Here is an 18,544-nt window from a genome sequence, read left to right as displayed (position 1 = left end):
CATCCTGGCCATTTCGTCGTCCGCATGTGAGCCAAACAGTGAGTTGCCAGTGAATGGGAGGTTGAGAATCTTGTGTTATGCCTTAGGTTTCAGTCCTGTGAGGCAAAGCCAGGGCGACCTTCTGACACAGATGCTGTGGGAGTATCAATGTGCCACCAGGTGTGAAGCATCTGCGGCTGCACTAATAACCTGGTTGGAGACTATGCCGCTCTCATGGAGGAGCTTCTCTGTGAACCTAAAAAGCTAGACCCAGAGTGACTCATCATGCCTTCCTAGCAAAGCAGAGGCGGTGGCCACCTTTATGAAAGAGGTGGATGTGCTGCACATCTTTTGACCTGGAGTGTCCGTCTGCTTGCTGTCTTTACCTGGAGGCACTGATGACGAGGCAGTGGCAGAGTGATTCTTCCGAGCTGGATGGATTAACGTCCAATAAGTGAAAGCACAATCTGCATACTGAAAGCTAGCTTTCTGCCATATTTGGTGTAATTCCATCCAGTGGTTCGGGCTGTAGTCGTGTCTAAAGGTTCTATGGGAATTAACATGGGAAACACAACTTTTTTTTACCCTCCCCCTTTTTCTGAGCCCCATCTTCACAGATCACCCTGAAACTTTCCGTGCACAACAAGAATCACTGGCACACTATTTTTTTTAACATATCGTTAAGATTTGTCATATGGAGCCAAAGGTATAGGCAGGTCAAAGAAACCCTTTTTATATTGGAACATGGTCCTAAATATGCCTACCTAGTGGCGACCGCCACTAGGTGATAATATTTAATATCGGCACCATGGTCCCCGCACATGGGTGGGACTATTCAGTGCTTATGACTATTGATGAGGATCCCCTGGAAGAGAATTATCTGGTTACATGTTTGTGGATGTGTATTTGTAGTAGCCTGTCCTTCCCTAAATACTTCCATACTTTTTTCCTAAAATCCTCTCCTTTCGTAGTAGATATTTCCCATATTCCTACCACCCCCTAGTCCATCCCACATTTACTGCTATGTAGTAAATTTTGATGTATGGAAATCTCCCCATAGAAAAGATGGGAGAGGCAGAGATGGAGATTTGTACTCATAGGTTTGTGAATTGCATTTTGTTCCCAGTAGTAACACTGCAGTATTACAACATTACATTTCTCAAAATAGTTGTTGTCACATTTGTAGTAACAGTCATACGTATAGGAGCTGCATAAAATGACCTGACCAACACCACAATGAGAATCAGTATTTTCCCCTGTTAATTATACTTGCAGATGTTATTCCTACTAGGCATCTGAATGGGGTACCTTCACCTTTGAACTATAGAGGAATTTGTGGCCCTTTTGAGTAAAGACCAAAGAGAGCTATATACCGTACCTCTACATGAAAATCCATCGCCCTTGTAGCCAGCATTGCAGGTGCAGATGTAAGAGCCCACGGTATTGGCACAGACTGCATTGGAATGGCACCTGCTTAGACCCATACTGCATTCATTCACATCTGATGACAAAAATCACAATGTTAATTAATATGCTTGCTGCATCAAATATTAACCTGGATTCAGTAGACCTCTTAGTTTAGTTCATTATTTAAAATGTGAAAGCAGTGCAAATCAAGTGGAGTGGAACATCAAGGTGGGTATACTAATAACCATACAAAATGCACCAATCAAAAATTAAACTTATAGCAAGATCTTGAACTATTCAACTCCCAACCCTATAATTCATAACAAGACTATCGATTGTGCTCCATGTATTCAATCAATAAAAAAAATAGATAGTCATGATCAAGAGTTTGTCACAATGCAGGGATACTCTGGCCAGAATCCCTGATTCTAGCCAGTATTCCCACACCAAAATAGGGCAATTGTACATTTTGTCCCCATAATGAGGAATACCTACCCGGACCCACGAATACCAGGTACTCTATTGTGTATTTTTTAGGATGAATCTGCTGAGATTTATCGCTTGCTCAGCGGAGGTCAAACAAGACAGTGGGAGGGGCCAGTTGAGTTGGGTAGGGTTGTAGGGTCAGGTTTTTGAAGAAGCAGTCTGGAGGAAGTAATATCTGCTTTCCCATGTGGTACTGTGGGTGGAGGAAGGCGAGTGGGGGTGGCACACATCCTCTGGCTTTACTATTGGGTAAGAGCTATCCTTGTTCAAGTGATGAAGGGTGATGGGGGTTTCATTCAGCTAGTCCATGCATGTGCCCAGGACTAACTTTTTTTGTGGGTGTGGTGGAAGTTGCTAAGAAAAGATCTGGGATAGGCATTGCTTACATGAGGTTTTGATGTATGTACTCCTATACAGGATTTTGGTAGGGTGCAGGGCTTCCCTGCTTCAGGCCACACCCTAGTCTGGACTAGAATTCCCCATGAGGCTGGTTAAGCATTTGCAGCTAGACTTACAGCTGGGTGGTGGAAGGGGCAAAGGGGGTTTGGTGCCTGACTGGTGGGGAATGTATTCAGATCTGTTTGTGTTACAGCAGTCTGAGCTACTGCCTTCTTCCCTTGTTCCTACAGCAGTAGTGGTAACAGTATTTGAAGTTCCACAGTGAGTAGTGGGCCTACATTTTGGCAGAGTTAGGATCAAAACTGTGGGTATATTTAGTCTTTTTTCAAGCTATCTCTAGTGTACTACATTCAATATCACAGAATCAAATGTCTCAACTTCATTCCATCCTGAGATTTTTAAAAAGGGACCATAAAAGGTGAAAGGGACCATAAAACTGCCAAATCAATGATGGGTGCTTTGCTACTACCCTGGAGGAGGATATGTGACATCATCCTGTTAATTCTGTCTATTGCCATGTGTGATAAAGGCACATGCATGTTAGGCCTTCTGACACTATTTAAACAACCCATCCTTGGGTCAAAGGTTGATAAGGCAATCCCATACTGAGATGGACTGTGTTCTTGGGCTTAGGAAAAAAAGTTTCAACTCTTGCACATGACTGAAGGTCAAGAGCTCAATTAAGCCTTACAGGTTACAGCAAGGGCAGGAAGTCTGTTCACAAAGCCAGTCATAAAACTCTGTGGGGCAAATGCAACAGTCCTTTCACCATTCTAAGGATAATATGTAACGTCGACCATCTGTTTGACTTGGTTTCTGAACCACCAGATGGTCCATGTACATGGGCTGAAGCCTCCCTATTGGAGATGGCAATGACAGCTGAGTTTGCAGAGAAGAATGTGGAGGACAGAGAGTGGCATCTGCCTGCTATACTGAGACTCAAAGTATGGCTAGTTCGGGGAGTACAAGTTGTTCCATCCCAGACACCTGCCTACCATCAGGAACGTAAGGCACTGCTGAGGCAATTCTCAGGACCTTTATCAGTGACTCCATGGCTGACAACGTGCAGAAGGTAGGGACACTGGGGACACTCATCTTGTATAGAGAATTAATTTGTCTCCTGGCCACATGCAAAATGACATCCAAGCAAATGTGGGCATGATGGTAGACTGGCACATGATGAAAAGACTGCAGAATCTACTTCTTCCATGACTGAGCTTGGTTGTGTTTGCTACTAAACAAGGGACAACAGTTTTGAGACCGATGTGCATTTTTGTGGTTCATAGTCGCAAAGCCTGAGGGCCACCAATCTGGTGAACTGATTAGGAGCTGAAAAGTGCCTAAGGACAATTGATTGAGCTGGTGGATTCTAGTACTTTATGCTTAATCTTCTTCTAGAGAAAAGAAAATGTAATTCTCCCTCTTCCTCTCCCAGGGCACTGTTTTAGTTCAGGGGCATACAGTTTAGGTTGATTAATACCACCACTACTTTACAAAGGCTACCTATTCGAGTTGTGATTCATGTTGAGACCTTCTGTGATGCCTGCTTAGAAAACAAAGAAATTCTTAATTCCTTTCAGTAGGACTGTTGGTTCCACCTAAAGAGTGAGCTCTAACATCTACTAGGCTTACATTAAGGGCAAGCGCTTGCTAAATTGAGTAGATTGCATAGGTATATCTTTGGGACAGGGTGAGAAGTGAAACAATCCAGCCTTGAGGCAAAGATTCAGACTGAGACTGTGCTGAACTGGGAGATTCTACAATTATTTCAGTTTGTTAGTCTCACCCTTTCTAAGGGTGCTTTATACTAAACCAACTGTGTCACTTTCTGTGGAGTCGCCCAGAGCTGTGACTGAAATTGTACACCAGTACCTGCCCCTGGCAATCTCCTTTTGGTAAGAAAGAATTCTGGATCCAGCCCGCATCCTGTCTAGTCCTGAGAAGAGATCACATTTGGAGTCAATGGGAAAGTATATCAATTGGAAAGGCAGCTTTCTGTCCTTCTAAAATGATCTGACCTGCACAGTCTCTCACACTGACTGGTCAATCCGGGCCAGATCAGATCCAAACAGTCTTTTTAACCTACGAATTGAATTGTGATGATGTGGCCATGTCTCACAATTCGGCTCCACTGGACGTGGGGTTTTGTGTGGTTGAAAGCACCTAGAGTTAGAACCCTTGTAGTCAGTCATCAGTCCAAAACCACAGCAAAATCCTTAGTTATTAGAAAGGATAAGGTTATGGGGACTAAAAACTGGACAGGGATCTCCTTATAAAAATTGCTGAGCCACATGTTAATGGGAAAACACAAATCAGCAAATCAGAGGTACTTATGCAGCGCTCAGCCAAAAGCAAAGTTGTTTGTAAGAGCACCATATAATGAAATGCTATAATATAAAAAAACACAGTCTGTGTCCCTCCCATTTTCAAATGCACATGCGTCCTCTCACTAAGAGGGGAGTACCCCTGACATCTCATTGTACAGTGCAATTGCACTGCTACATAATATATTTCATAATTAGGTGCCCGACTGGCCTCCTTGTAGCAAAGGGCAATGTGCTGTCGCCAGTGCTACTCTCTTCCTACCAGTACCCCACATGAAGTCAGATAGTAAGCTATCTAAATCAGAGAAGAAAGGACTACCCAGGTAGACATTGAAGGCAGCAAAGTGATAAAGCAGTTGCGCCAACAGCAGCATTTTTGCTACTGCTACATAGCTCATCGGCGATCGTGGTAGCCCCAAGCAGAACGGTAACTATTGCTGTGCCTTAGATCCTGCCCGGACTGTATTACACCATCCAAGTCTTCCTCTTCATGATAAATTTGGGCTCCCAGAAATTTTAAGGTGTCTAGTTTTCACTCCTGACGTTCAGCATAAGGGCCATGCACCAAGAGCTTGTGATCCTTGTCTGGTGCCCCTTCTTATCTCAAATTTATCAGAGTTGGCCCTAACCGTGCACATCCTGGCCATTGGTCCCATATTCCATAGTTGAACTCAGCCAGTAAACCACAGTTCAAGCCCTATTCTCTCCATCACAACTAAGAGATATGTCCACCCTCAAAAGCTGACTCAATGTTCAGCGATACAGTTTGTCCTTCGCTCTTTTTGTCTCATCTATTAGATTAATAAGTCTACATATAATTGAGAGTGTGTTTCTTCCTGGGATGAACCAGTTTGGTCCTGATGGACAATTCCTTCTAGTGCTGGCAGCAATCCGGTGGCAAGCACCTTACACAGAAGTTTGTAACCTAAGTTCAGGAGTGACGATGGTCTGTATGACCATACATCCAAGACTTCTCTACCCTGTTTAGGTAGGCCCATTATCAGTGCTTCCCTGATAGATTTCATTAGGCATCCCATCTCCCAGGCCTTCTTTAGCACCTCTGGCAGCTTCTGAGTTATCAGGCTTTTGTATCCGGTGCAAGATTGTAGAGGCAAGCCAATTATCCCTGGTGTCTTATTACATGCCATGAATGCCATTGACCAATGTTTCTCCTCTATACTCCAAGGTTTGCCTATTCCTGATGTAGTGGGGGCTCAGTCGTGGATATATCTACAGAGTGGAGGTAGGCTTGAACGTGGAATGTATTAGTCAGTTCGGATCCCGTTTATAATTGGCAGTAAAATTTCACAAATCTAGATTTCACTTCCTCTTGAGTATTCACCACCTCCCCTCCTGCTGGTCCTATGGCCCACAGTGGTTAACGCCTATAGTAGAAGATGGTCACTGTATGTCAATACCCGAGTAAAGGGCAATGAAGCTTATGTAATAGCTTGTCTGGTCCATAATATAACATTATAGCCTGCTGCTAAAAACTATACTGGCTGTTAAAGGCCCTGAACCAGATTTATCGGCCTGAGCATGAGACAAGGCCCTAAAATTAGGGAAAGGGATTTAAAGATTATTATAGCCCTAGACAGTGGGCTATAATTCTATGTTATCAACCTGAGAGCCTTATATCATAGTGCCTGTGTTGCTCTGTTCCATGGACACCGAAGAGCAATCTTTGGCATGGAATTAAGGCACAGATGATGATGGAGGTGGATTGTAGGTAGCCTGGTATTATATTCTTTATATTTGGCTGGGGTGGATTGGTGGAGAGGACCTGGAGAGTGGGTGAAGTGGTCTGATGGCAGAACAGCAATTTTTTTTCAGTTATGGTCAGACGGTAAATGCTGAGTGTGGTGGAATTTAGAGGCAGATGACCAAGTATCTTTTTACATTTTTGTGAGTGCAGGATACTTTGAGGGTGGGTAGGATACTAGTGGGATTCTAGGTACCATTTATGAAATGTGTGTGTTAGAGTAAAGGGATATCCAAAAAGTTGTTGTGATGGGTGACAGGACATCAGGTTCAATAAGAAATGAGGCGGATGCAGGTGAGGCCATGTTGTGTAATCAACTCCTACTGATGCCAGCAGGGGTAGATTAAATAGAGGGGCCATAACATGAAATTAACATGAAAACAAAGATGGATGGCTATGAATAAATGGGATGCTGTTCCCCTTGTGATTGTGACTTACACCCTAGATTACTTGAGCTTGGTGTCTATTTTATATCACTCCGAACCTTACAGTGACAAAAAGTCCCTTTATTCACAATTACCCATCTATAATGCTATGTATGATAGGTATTTTAAGCTACTATCTTGTTGGGATTTGGGTTAGAAAAAGTGGAGAATGAAAAACAACTATCTGTGATAATAATATAGAAAGTCAGAGATCTTAATTGACTGTCAGTCCCTGTGTACCCCATTACACAGAAATGAGTTCTGCTCCAATCCTCCAGTATGGACAAATGAGCCAAGTCATGTTTCCTATAATTCTCCACATCATTCACCCAATGGTACTAACTCAATCTGGTAACAATCAGAATATCTTCTTTGCCTCCCTGATAAACAAAATATGGCTCTATGAAATCAGGACTTGGCAAATACACTTGCATCTTTGTGCAATTTTCATGTAGCAATGTGTAACCTGCTTGACTCATTACCTCTAAGGAGGACTAGTTAACATACAAAATAAATCTTTAAGTAAAGCTTAATTTGGGGATGCTTATAAGCAATTATTTGTGCTACTATGTCCGCAAATTCCTCTCTTCACTGTTAGACTGTGCTGCCCCTCCACCCCCTGCTGACCACTCTCACCATCACATCTGGTAGGTGGATGTGGTGGTTAAGCTCAAATACTGCATGATGTGAAGGAAGTGTGATAATATACTTCCAGAGTAAGTTTACCTAACCAGTATCTCATTTCTTCAACTGAAAGCTGAAGGTTTCAAACCAGTGAAATTAGAGGGTCTTACCTATGTCACATAAAAGGCCCTGCCAGTTTGGGGTACATCGGCAAGTGTAATTGTTGATTCCATCTATGCAGATTCCTCTGTTTGCGCAAAGTACACCTTTACAGTCATCAATGTCTACAAAAGAAGTATGGAAAAAGACAATATTATAAATGGATGGTAAATATCTGCTTGACCTATATTTCCAAATCAAGCTCTCCTTTACTATGGAAAGTTGTAACAGAGTGACACTTACAGTAGTGAGCAGGGACACCAAAGCTAGGGAATGACTTGAAAACTGGCTTTCATTTCCTGCATACTAGTTGTAGTACCCTCCTCCTACCAGCAGAGGGACATCAACTATTATCTGGATGGACATACATTTCTCATTTCTACCACAAGGTCGAAGGAGTCATTATCATAAATGGATTATCTGCTCCTTATTTGAACTGTGACCTCACAGATAAGACCACTGCCATGCTGCATGATAAATGCATGACAACACGTGGTATTATTTTTTTAATACGGTAAAAAAAAAACATGTTCAATAATTAGACACTGTTTCATGAAACACACCATATTGAAATTCCCTTTTATAAATGATGGCAGTAAAAAGTAGGATAAACTCTAGAAAAATGTTATAAACAACTGAAACATGCAAGTGACCTGGGTCTAGGAACTAGTCAGCAAAATCGAGGCACTTGGACTTAATTCAATATCTTTTTTTGCTGTGACACCTCAGCAGAAACACTTCCTTATTTAATATAGTGTACGTGTTGGACATGCACCATTGTTTCTACCAAGGTCTGGAATTGACAGCCATGCATGGTGCCAGAACAGCCATTTATTCTACCGCAAGCAGTCCACCGCTACATCTAAAGGAAAGATGTCTATGGAAATGGTGATAGACTCCCCTCAAAAGAAAGTAAACCATGTTTGACATGCCAGGATTCACCAAGGGTAAGTTAGGGAGACTATCATGTGGGCACTGACACGCTACCCTACTTAGGACACTCATTTGCAGTGCAGGGGACCCAAGAAGAACATCCATATCCATTCCAGAAGAAGTATCCAGCTCACTAGCCAAAGACAAGCTAGGGATGTCGTAAGGGTCCGCTCCCAGTCATCTCCCCAGCTAAGTGGAGTTGCTGGGATGGCCTCAGGCAAGATTTGAGCTTGTTGATGGAAAAGCACAGGTCAAACAGCAGGGACTCTGTCAACTGCAATTAGGGTGACACCACGTGTGACGACCCAACTTTGATGAGCCAGTAATCCAGGAAGAGGAAGGTGACCGTCTGAGATGGGATGCGCAGACTGCCAACACCTTGGTGAAGATTTGAGGTGCGGCTGTTAATCCAATGGGGAGAACTGAAAATGGTAGTGCGTAGACCTCCTTACAAATCACAAGCACTTGTGGCGGGACAGCAGGATGGAGATGTGGAAGTACACATCCTGCAGGTCCAGTGAGACAGTCTGGTCCCCAGCTTCCAGCACCAGTAACACTTGAGTTAAGATCAGCATGCTGATCCTTTCCTTTTCAAGGAAGAAGTTAAACTCCCTCCAGGATTGAACGCTCACTGCCATCCTTCTTGAGCACAAGAACATAACAGAAATAGCATCCTTGGCCTTTCCTAAAGTGGCACTAACTCTACTGCTCCTTTCCACAGGATTGCTGCCACCTCTTGCAGTAGGAATGTGAGGTGCTCTGGAGTGGAAGAAGAGGAAGGGATGGGATGAAGAGTCGAATTCAAAGGAAAGGAAGAGTGTAACCTCTTTCCTATATGTGAAGGAACTAACTGGGCCTGATTTAAATATTTTCGGAGGGGGTACTCCGTCACAACGATGACAGGTATCCTGTCTGCTGAAATGTAATTCCATTATGTCCTATATCCACCAATATCTAAATCAGACCCCCCCTGACTAAAGTAATGGTCTTTCAGGCTGGCATTAAGGAATTCGATCGCCCTCCCACTTGCTCTAAATCTGTTTGGGGAAGAGAACTAAGAGGACTTTCCTGAGAGGGCAGTGGAGGAGAGGAGGGGACTTGCAGCGGCCCCTAGCTATCCCCGCCATGTAATAATGGTTCAATGTGTTTTGGGGGTGCTGTGCATGTTTCTGGAAGGATTGTCTCTGGTAAAAGGAGAAACCTCTGGTAAACCCCCGAAAGTAACAATGGCCCATGGGCTTGCGGCCTGAGATTGTCGAAGGCCCATTGAGTGCTGTTGCTCACTGGCTATAAAAAAGAAAATCTCTTCAGGGCAGCGTCCACTTCATCCCAGAAATGATGGCCACCATTATAGGGCAAACCCATTAAGTTTGCCTGTACATCAGTGGAGAAACCTGATGTTCTAGGCCAGTCATAATAGCAGATGATACCGGGGTACCTATTGCCCTAATAATGGAGTCATCATGTCCAGACCCGACTTAACTATGTTTGTGCTATCTTTCTGGTTTATGGTGCTGAAGGCAGTAAAGAGTAGTTGTGTGCCTGTGTGAAACCTGGGGCATGTGCTGGTGATGCAAGTCCTGCACCATACTGCATCATCAGCCTAAGTATGGGGAGGCCAAAAAGTCCATTAGGTTCCGGTAGAGCACCTGAGGGATTTGATGCGCTGTCCCAAACAAAACATTGAGGAATGCATCTTGGTCTGTACTAGGTGCTGGAAACCCTGAGAAGGGCACCACTGGGACACCCAGAAACTGCGGCGCCGGCCGGCCTACTAGGGAGGATACTGGCTGTGATGGATATGGCAGGAAAAATGTTTGCACCAGAGAGCTTGCAGGTGCTGCTGCAGATGGAGACAGTTCCCAAAATTTGTCCCACTGAGGGACAGGCACAGAGCTGCCAAAAGTAGTGCCAGTTCACCCCATCTCTACCAACTCCAGCTACTAGGATGACAATCCTCTGGGAGATCGGATCACCTGACGGACCTACCTTTTCTTAATCTCTGCTTGTGTTTTCTGTGCATCTTTCATTTAGCTACAGAAGAATACAAGGAGGAACATCTGGATCAAGGTCATGATTGTTGAGGACTAGGGTGCATACTGAGGCAAGAGGCACAAGAGAAGGAATAGTGATCAGACCTCTCAAGCACCATAAACACATGCTGTGTTGATTTGTGATCAACATCTGTCCCTCGCAATACCTTCAAGGCTTAAGGCCTGAACGCTTCAAGGATCATGTAGCACTGTGCTTGTAATTTTTCAGTGTGAAGAAAACTCATGACTCTCAGCAGAGAGCAAGCTCCAGATCAGTGTTGATGGCTCAGATAAAAGGGAACTGGCATTGTTGCACCATGGTGGGCGCTATATGGCTTTGGTGACCTCACCTGATGCCACTTCTAGAGTCCATGAGAAGCCAGCTCCCACTACCAGCGTCATGAGAGCTTTGAAGTTTCCGGCTCCAGTCTAACATATGGCATTGTTCTACAGGGGAGGAATTTGCAGGTACAACTTTACAAGGCATTTCTTTCACTAAAAAGGAGCCCAAAAGGCTGTAACACCCTCTTTTTTGTTACAGTCATCAGCTTGAATCATCGTCATAAAGATGCCTAGTTTGTGTTTGTCTGATGGCCTGGGTTATCCTCACTTAAGCATTCAATACCCAGTATTGATACAAAAATAGATCCTGGACACAGAGCTAGCCCCAGTGGCCATGAGGCCAACTATTCCAAAGGTGGGTAAACACTGATGCACACAATAATTGGCTTAACTCAGAGTTGGTTGGCAAATCCTTTGAATTTAAGCTAGAATCTGCATTGAAACATATCTCAGCAACCAACACCTCGTGTATACAGCCTTTACCTTGTGGATCGGAAATGACTGCCTGCGTCCAACCTTTTCAAGTAGCCAATCCCTGCAGTGTACGGTCTTCACCATGGACAGTAGGAGTTGCCTCCACTACAAGCTTATGTACAACCCATAACCAGTCCTAGTGCCAACACTAATTCAATGCTGAATATGACCATAGCTCCTTTTTCATATTTTAATATTTTCTTTTTACTGTGTTAGGGTTCATGGAGTAATGTGAACAATAGCATCATCAATGATTTCACCTGCTGTTTATTCTTATCTATAAAAGGTGGTCTTTTCATCTCCAGGCAGAAGTATAAAGGGCCAGCAAGATCAATATCAGCTCTACTCCTCAAACACCTTACCTATTTCACAAAACCGGCCAGAGTATCCAGGCTTGCAGGAGCAACTGAAGTCATTGATTAAATCATTGCAGGTCCCATCGTTGCGACATGGCTGGCTCAAGCACTCATTAATATCTGTGAACAGAGACAAAATACTTTCTAAGGACTGTAGTTTACAATGAGGGTTCTTCTTCCAGTCATGGTTCAGGCACTGGTTACTGCACTGTATGTGTGGTTGGTTCTGTCATTTAACACAAGTCTCATAGTGAGTTTAATGTTCCATTGCGCTTGAATTACGTAACCAAGTAGCTCCCATTTTGCAGATGACTCCACAAGTATAGCAAAGACCAGCAGCAGTGATTACTCCAGAAGGGGGCAGTACTCAGAAACTGTATAATACAGTACTCACACATAATAAATTTCAATGTTCCAACATGATTGTATATTTGCAAAAAAGATCTTCATCTGTTAGTAGAAAATGCAGTACAGTGAATTGAGAATCCGTATTAGAAACCAAAAGCTGCTTTCAACTTCTGAGCTAGAACAACAGACATGTTTAAAACACGTACATGGTAATCTGCTCTACTCAATATAAATCTAAATCTAAATTTTGGCCCAACAATATTATAGTATCAGGGATGGCTCTGGTACAGAGCAGACAGGCTTAACTTCAGAAAATGTGTAAAGCATTTAGGCATACCAAAACAGTTAACTCAAAAATACAACACAATAAAATCCTATTCCAATTTATAAAACTTAATAATACTTTAATAAACAAAATAACACAAAAACAACACACATCTAATTAGGGGAACCAGAGATAATACTTTAATTTTTTTAAATTGAGGATAGCCCCAAAAAGAGCAACGTGCAACAGTGGGCAACTGTTTGCACTAGACCAAGGCAAAGTCAAAAGTTAAGTCCGACCCTTGTCAATCATCTGTCAAATACAGGGGTATGGGTTTGTCCCTGTCACAGAGTTACCTTTCTTTTCTTAAGAACAGTTCTGAACATCGATGGATTTTCAATGGATTCATCAGCATCGACTGAAGCAGACTGAAGCAGAGTTTGACGGCCAAGGGTTGAAGGAGGGTGAGGACCCAATGCAGTCTTTGATGAAGGTTAGAAGGCTCTGAGCGGGGGAAGCTCATAATTTGTGTCCAAAATGGCTTTGACATTGATCAACCGTCATTCTGGTGAAGTCGTTGGCTGTGAGTCTTTGGATTTTCTGCACCTCTGTATTCCCTCAGCAGAGCAAGACTGCAGGTTGCAGCCAGCAAAGGGTCAACTTTGTCAAATGCTGCTTCCAGGTTGATCCCAATGAAGAACATAGCATGGACCTCTGGGAAGTCCAGTTCCATCAGTAATGTACACTGCGAGGATTGGTTAGTACGTATGCCCCGGCCTTACATTGGTTCGCTTCAAGAAATGTTGGTAAAAAGTACTCATTTTAGGTTTAGGCAGGAGGAGTACACCTTCATACAAGCCAAGGGTTCCAGGTTCTCCATAATAGAACTTGGGAGCAGGACTCACTCCAGAAGAAGCCATTAGCAGGCTCCAGGGTAGGTCCAGTTAAAACTGGTCAGTTGGCTTTGTAGGAAAGTGGGCTTCATTCAGCTTTTGTGCCCTTGTAGAGTAACAAGAGGACAGCCAGCTGACACGGGGAGTCAACTTGTTTGTCCTGGGTATTAGTGAGCGCAAGTACTCAGGAGTGATAGTAATATTTAAAAGTAGGGTTTAGGCCTGTAAAAAGGGGTTGTTTAATTTGCAAATTTTAGTCTACAAATGTCCAACATGAACTTTCTATTTGGTTCCTAGACAGAGATAACATTATTTAATTTTAATATTAACTCCCAAATGCTTGCTTATGGATCAGTTAACCTTGCTACAGTGAAAATAGCTTTTAGGGCATTGCACCTGTAAGGACATGTTTAACATTAAAGGTTTACAGGCCCTACATTTAAATATCATGCACCCGGCCTGTGGGCAATTAAGGCCTACTTGTGGGTGAATTATTAATATTTAAAAGTAGGGTTTATGCCTGTAAATCAGGGTTATTTATTTGTAGTTTAAGCCTACTCTGCCAGGCTACTGGTGGCAGGCACCCAGTCAAGTTTTGCATTGTCAGTTTAATGGTGGCACAATATGTGCTGCAGTCCACAAGTGACATTGAACATGGAGGTCATGGGTGCACCTTGGACCATATACTAGGGACTTATATGTAGGTAAAATATGCCAATTAGTTGTATATTCAATGTCAACATGTTTTAGGGATCAGAGCACATGCACTGGGGCCTGCTTAACAGAGTCCCAGTGCACAGGGTTAAAAAACAGCAGTATGGAGAAACTCAGTCATTTCCTTGGCAGTTCTCATCACCTAAGCAGAAAAACCTGGTCCCCTGTGTAGGCATGGCTAGTCCCAGGTCTGTGCTCCAGTGTAAATTCCATACCAAATAGCGAGATCGACTACCTCAACAGTTTGGGATTTCCCCCTCTCATCGGTCTGAGCCACCTGAGAGGCCTGTGGTCAGTTTGAACTCTGAAGTGAGTCCCAAGAAATTACAGATTCAGCTTTTTCACTGACCAAACCTAGCAAAGGCTATCCTCTCTAATGTACCCCAGTGCTCCTTACTGAGAAGTAGTTGTCAGCTGATAAAGGCAACTGGTTGATACTGACCTGCATCATTTAGCTGTAATAACCCTGCCCCAATCTCGTGTTCTGAAGCATCTGTTTAGACCACAAACTTCTTGCGGAATTCAGTGTCTTGAGTATAGCTGTTGTAAACAGCACCTCTTTCAGGGTGTCAAAGGCCTTTGGATACTCCTCAGTCTATATGACCTTCCTTAGCTGCTAGCCTGGAATCAAGTCTGTCAGGGGAGCTACAGTGATGCCATACATCTTGACAATGCTGTAGTAACCTATCAGACCTAGGAATACTCTGATTTGAGTCTGGGTTTTAGGAAGTTCCCAAGCCATGATTGCCTAACTCCTGGGCAGGAGAGGCTATGTTTGTCTCCCACCCCGGTGACCCTGGAATTTTGTGGCCCGGAACACTACAGACCCCACACTATCTGGCACTTTCTGGCCATAACAATAAGTCCTGCCTTATGTAGGTCCTGAAGCACTTCCCTACGTTGGGTCAGGTTTTACTGCCAGTTGGCACTAAAGACAGCAATATCACCTAGATATGCTGCACTAAAGGTCCCCAGCCCAAACCCTGTTCCCCAGCCTCTGACAGGTGGCAGATGTATTCTTCAACCCGAGGGCGTTACTTTTAATTGAAGTGGCCCATAGGATTTGAGAATGCTGATCACCCCTCAGCTCCCTAAGTCAAGGCAATCTACTGGGCCCCCGAAGTCAGGTCAAATATGCTGAGTTACTTGTTAGACCCTAACAGGAAAATGAGCTCATCAGCTCTGCGGCTGGAGAGTAAGCCAGTCTTCTTGATGGCATTTAGTCCTCTGTAGTTCACGTAGAACCTGCGGTATGGGTTGCCCCCCCTTTCAGATTGGCCTTGGGCACACCAGCACCGTAGGGCTGGTCCAAGGACTACTGCAGGGCTCAATCACCCCCAGGGACAACATTTTGGAAACTTCTTCATCAATGCTGGCCCCCTATCTGACAACCTGTATTTTTTGCTTTTAATAGGTAAGCGGTCAACAGTGTCAATGTCATAAACACACCAATGGTCAGTCCAGGGTTCAGGGAGAAAGCTCTAGCAAAGTTCCCCAACAATTGGTGACAGTCTCTCCTCCTCCTCAGAAAAGATCTGTGTTTGGCCATGGAGGCCTTGTCAAAGTCTAGCTTCTTTGCCCTGTGGCCCAGCTTCAATTTCCAGTAGTTCACTAACGACATTTAAATTACAGGTCCTGGGTATACTTTGTACCATATACTAGAGACTTATAGGAAGATTAAATATGCCATTCAGAGTAAAGCCAATTTCAACAAGTTTTAGGGGTCAGACCACATGCCCTGGAGCCTGGATAGCAGAGTCACAGTGCACAGTCACAAAAACAGCAGCATAGCAGGATCAGTCCAAAAATGTGGGTGATCATGCAAGCCTGTGTATGTGTGTGTTTATGCACAGATATATGTCTTATTTTTATTTGCATACATTTGCATGAATGTGAACACTTAAAATTCCCTACCTCCCTTTACCTTGGTCCACCTTGGAACTCTAAAAATCCTGTACCTCCCTTTACTCCAGCCCTGAACCCTAAAAAAACCTTACCATGCTTTAACACTATTTGCCCAGAGCCCTTAAATACCCTTACTACCATTACCATTACCTACCGCTACATCCTCAAAACCCTTTTAAAATCCTTCACACCGAGGAGCTCTACCCACACCTGAACCCTAAAAACTCCTTAAAAACTCTTACTATCCTGTATCTTTACTCACCTCTGAACCCTAAAAGCCCCTTTCAAGCCTGTACCACCAGAACCTTCACTAACTCCATAGTCCTTGTATCCTTTTTTAAAAAATGTACACAATAAATATCTAATTTGCAAAAAAATACCTGTGAGGTAAGGTACTTTATGGCACAGTACCAAAAAAACCTGCATCATACTTACCTGTGTCAAAAAGACATGCATGGTAAATGCCAGCACAGCTTGGTAAAGGCTGTATTCTACTAAAAACAGGTCTAAAAGTCAAAATGTTGTTTAGTAAATGGGGGAATAAAGGTGTTAATAGTTAGTGACCGGGCGGTCTTACTGGAGAGCATGTACTTGTCCATCTGCTCTCCAAAGTTAATGTTTAAAACAGGAGGAACTTCTGTGCAGTAGAAGGCCAGCAGTCACAGTGGTACCTCTGGGCTACAAGACCTTAAGAGGTTCTATTTTGTGAGAGTTTGTTTGTGGCTCATTTTTTTTGGGAAATTACTCAGATAACTGGGGCACCCACTTATTTCTCTGTTTCTAGGTGCAACTATACAAGTTGGATTTAGGGTCAGTATCCAGTTGAGTCTTTACAATGCAGTTGCTTCGGAAGTATAATGGTAAGACCATGGTCTCAAAGTATAGAAATCAAAGCCATTGGCCAGAGTCAATGTGGCACAAGCATAAGATTCAGGGCAAAAGGGAAATTCCTCCGTCCCTTTCACTATAGAAAAGGGATGAGACAGAGTCGCACAAAAAAGACAAGTGTATGGAGCAGGTGAGAATGATGCAACCCTGGTATGCCTTCTGCAGGTCCTCAACCTTCTTGCAAATCCTTCAAAGAAGACATCTTTATTTTGGTTCACACTACAAGGTCATTGTGACTCCTGTGAGGCTAACAATCTTCAAGCATCAACCATGGCTGCTGGACTTGCTCAATTCCATACATGAGGTGGTGCAACTTTCTCTTCTTTCAGGCAATGGTGTAGCATGGAAGCCATGTGCCCTGGATCAAGCAAGTAAAATATTCCTCCTCCAATGAGTTGAGCATGTAAAAGACAGTCATAATAGAGGTGCAAGGGGGCCCTCAAAACTCTGGGCACTGATACCAGTATCCCAGCAGCACTACTGCTAGCAGCACCACTGTGTATCTATCAATAGGAGCTAACTTACATTAAAAACAAGTGTCAGCTAAGTTCCAGCCGTTTTACTGCCTACTTTAAAAATAGTTCCCAAAGTTCTGGAGGGACCTGATTATTCAAAGCTGCATTAACAACAGAAGTGATACATGTCCTTGTCAATCTTCTTCCAATGTTCATTGGTTTTGTAGACTGAAACAAGACAATGTCTGCCCAGTTAGGCGCTTTTATTGGGTCCTGTGTCTTTGGGCAGAGAATTCTGCATGCGGGGGGAGGGCAGACAGTGGATCTCAGTTTGAATACAGATGAGACAAATTCCTTGGCCACCGTTTTTTTTTCTTCAGGGGGTTCATCTCTCAAACCCCTGGATAGGTCCAGGGTGGGCCTTTGTTTCATTTAAGTCTTTCTGATTTCAAACTAGTCAGGAATGAATAGTTTTACAATGGTTTTGGAGGAAGAGTAGTAGTGCAGAGGACCATGCGGGAATTGAGACAGAAGTTCCATCTATCGCTGAACTCCAAGTACACTCTTCAACCTAAAGAGCCACATAGTAAATAGGGGCCCCCAACCCATGCATTTCCCAAGTATCCAAGCACTACTCAATCAATCAATCAATCATTAAATTTATAAAGCGCGCTATGTACCCGTTAGGGTTTCAAGGTGCTGAGGGGGGGGGGGGCAGCTGCTATCGGTCGAAGAGGCAGGTCTTGAGGAGTCTCCTGAAGGTGAGGAGGTCCTGGGTCTGGCGCAGGGAGGTCGGGAGGGAGTTCCAGGTCTTGGCGGCGAGGTAGGAGAAGGATCTGCCGCTGGAGGTCTTGCGTTGGATTCGGGGAACGATGGCGAGGGAGAGGTTGGCAGAGCGGAGTTGGCGGGAGGGGATGTAGAAGTTGAGTCTGTTGTTCAGGTAGGCGGGTCCGGCATTGTGTAGTGCTTTGTGCGCGTGGGTGAGAAGTTTAAAGGTGATCCTCTTGTCCACGGGGAGCCAGTTGAGGTCCTTCAGGTGGTGGGAGATGTGGCATCGGCGGGGTATGTCGAGGATCAGGCGGGCGGATGCGTTCTGGATGCGTTGGAGTCGTTGGATGTCTTTTGCTGGGATGCCTGTGTAGAGTGCGTTGCCGTAGTCAAGTCTGCTACTGACGAGGGCCTGGGTCACCGTTTTTCTGGTTTCCGTCGGGATCCACTTGTAGATTCTACGGAGCATGCAGAGGGTGTTGAAGCAGGAGGAGGAGACTGCGTTGACCTGTTTGGACAGGGTGAGGGCGGAGTCGAGTATGAAGCCGAGGTTGCGTGCGTGGTTGGCTGGAGTAGGTGGGGGTCCCAGCGCGGTGGGCCACCAG

At 44.1% G+C, this 18,544-nt stretch overlaps 1 protein-coding gene across 5 annotated transcripts in view; it reads right to left on the bottom strand.

The window, feature by feature from the left end:
- The window catches only part of LOC138265246 (mucin-4-like), a 422,755-nt gene that overhangs the window by 336,587 nt on the left and 67,624 nt on the right, over positions 1-18,544 (bottom strand). For all 5 annotated transcript variants that reach the window (XM_069212831.1, XM_069212835.1, XM_069212833.1 and 2 more), the window contains exons 25-27: positions 11,710-11,823; positions 7,577-7,690; positions 1,358-1,480 (exon numbers count right to left, since the gene is read on the bottom strand). In XM_069212831.1, coding sequence (XP_069068932.1) covers positions 1,358-1,480; positions 7,577-7,690; positions 11,710-11,823 — 351 coding nt within the window. The remainder of the gene's footprint in view (positions 1-1,357; positions 1,481-7,576; positions 7,691-11,709; positions 11,824-18,544) is intronic.

Source organism: Pleurodeles waltl, chromosome 11, assembly GCF_031143425.1.
Source record: "Pleurodeles waltl isolate 20211129_DDA chromosome 11, aPleWal1.hap1.20221129, whole genome shotgun sequence".
NCBI lineage: Eukaryota > Metazoa > Chordata > Amphibia > Caudata > Salamandridae > Pleurodeles > Pleurodeles waltl.
The sequence above is the reverse complement of the archived record's forward strand: the minus strand, read 5'-3'. Positions and strand labels throughout refer to the sequence as shown.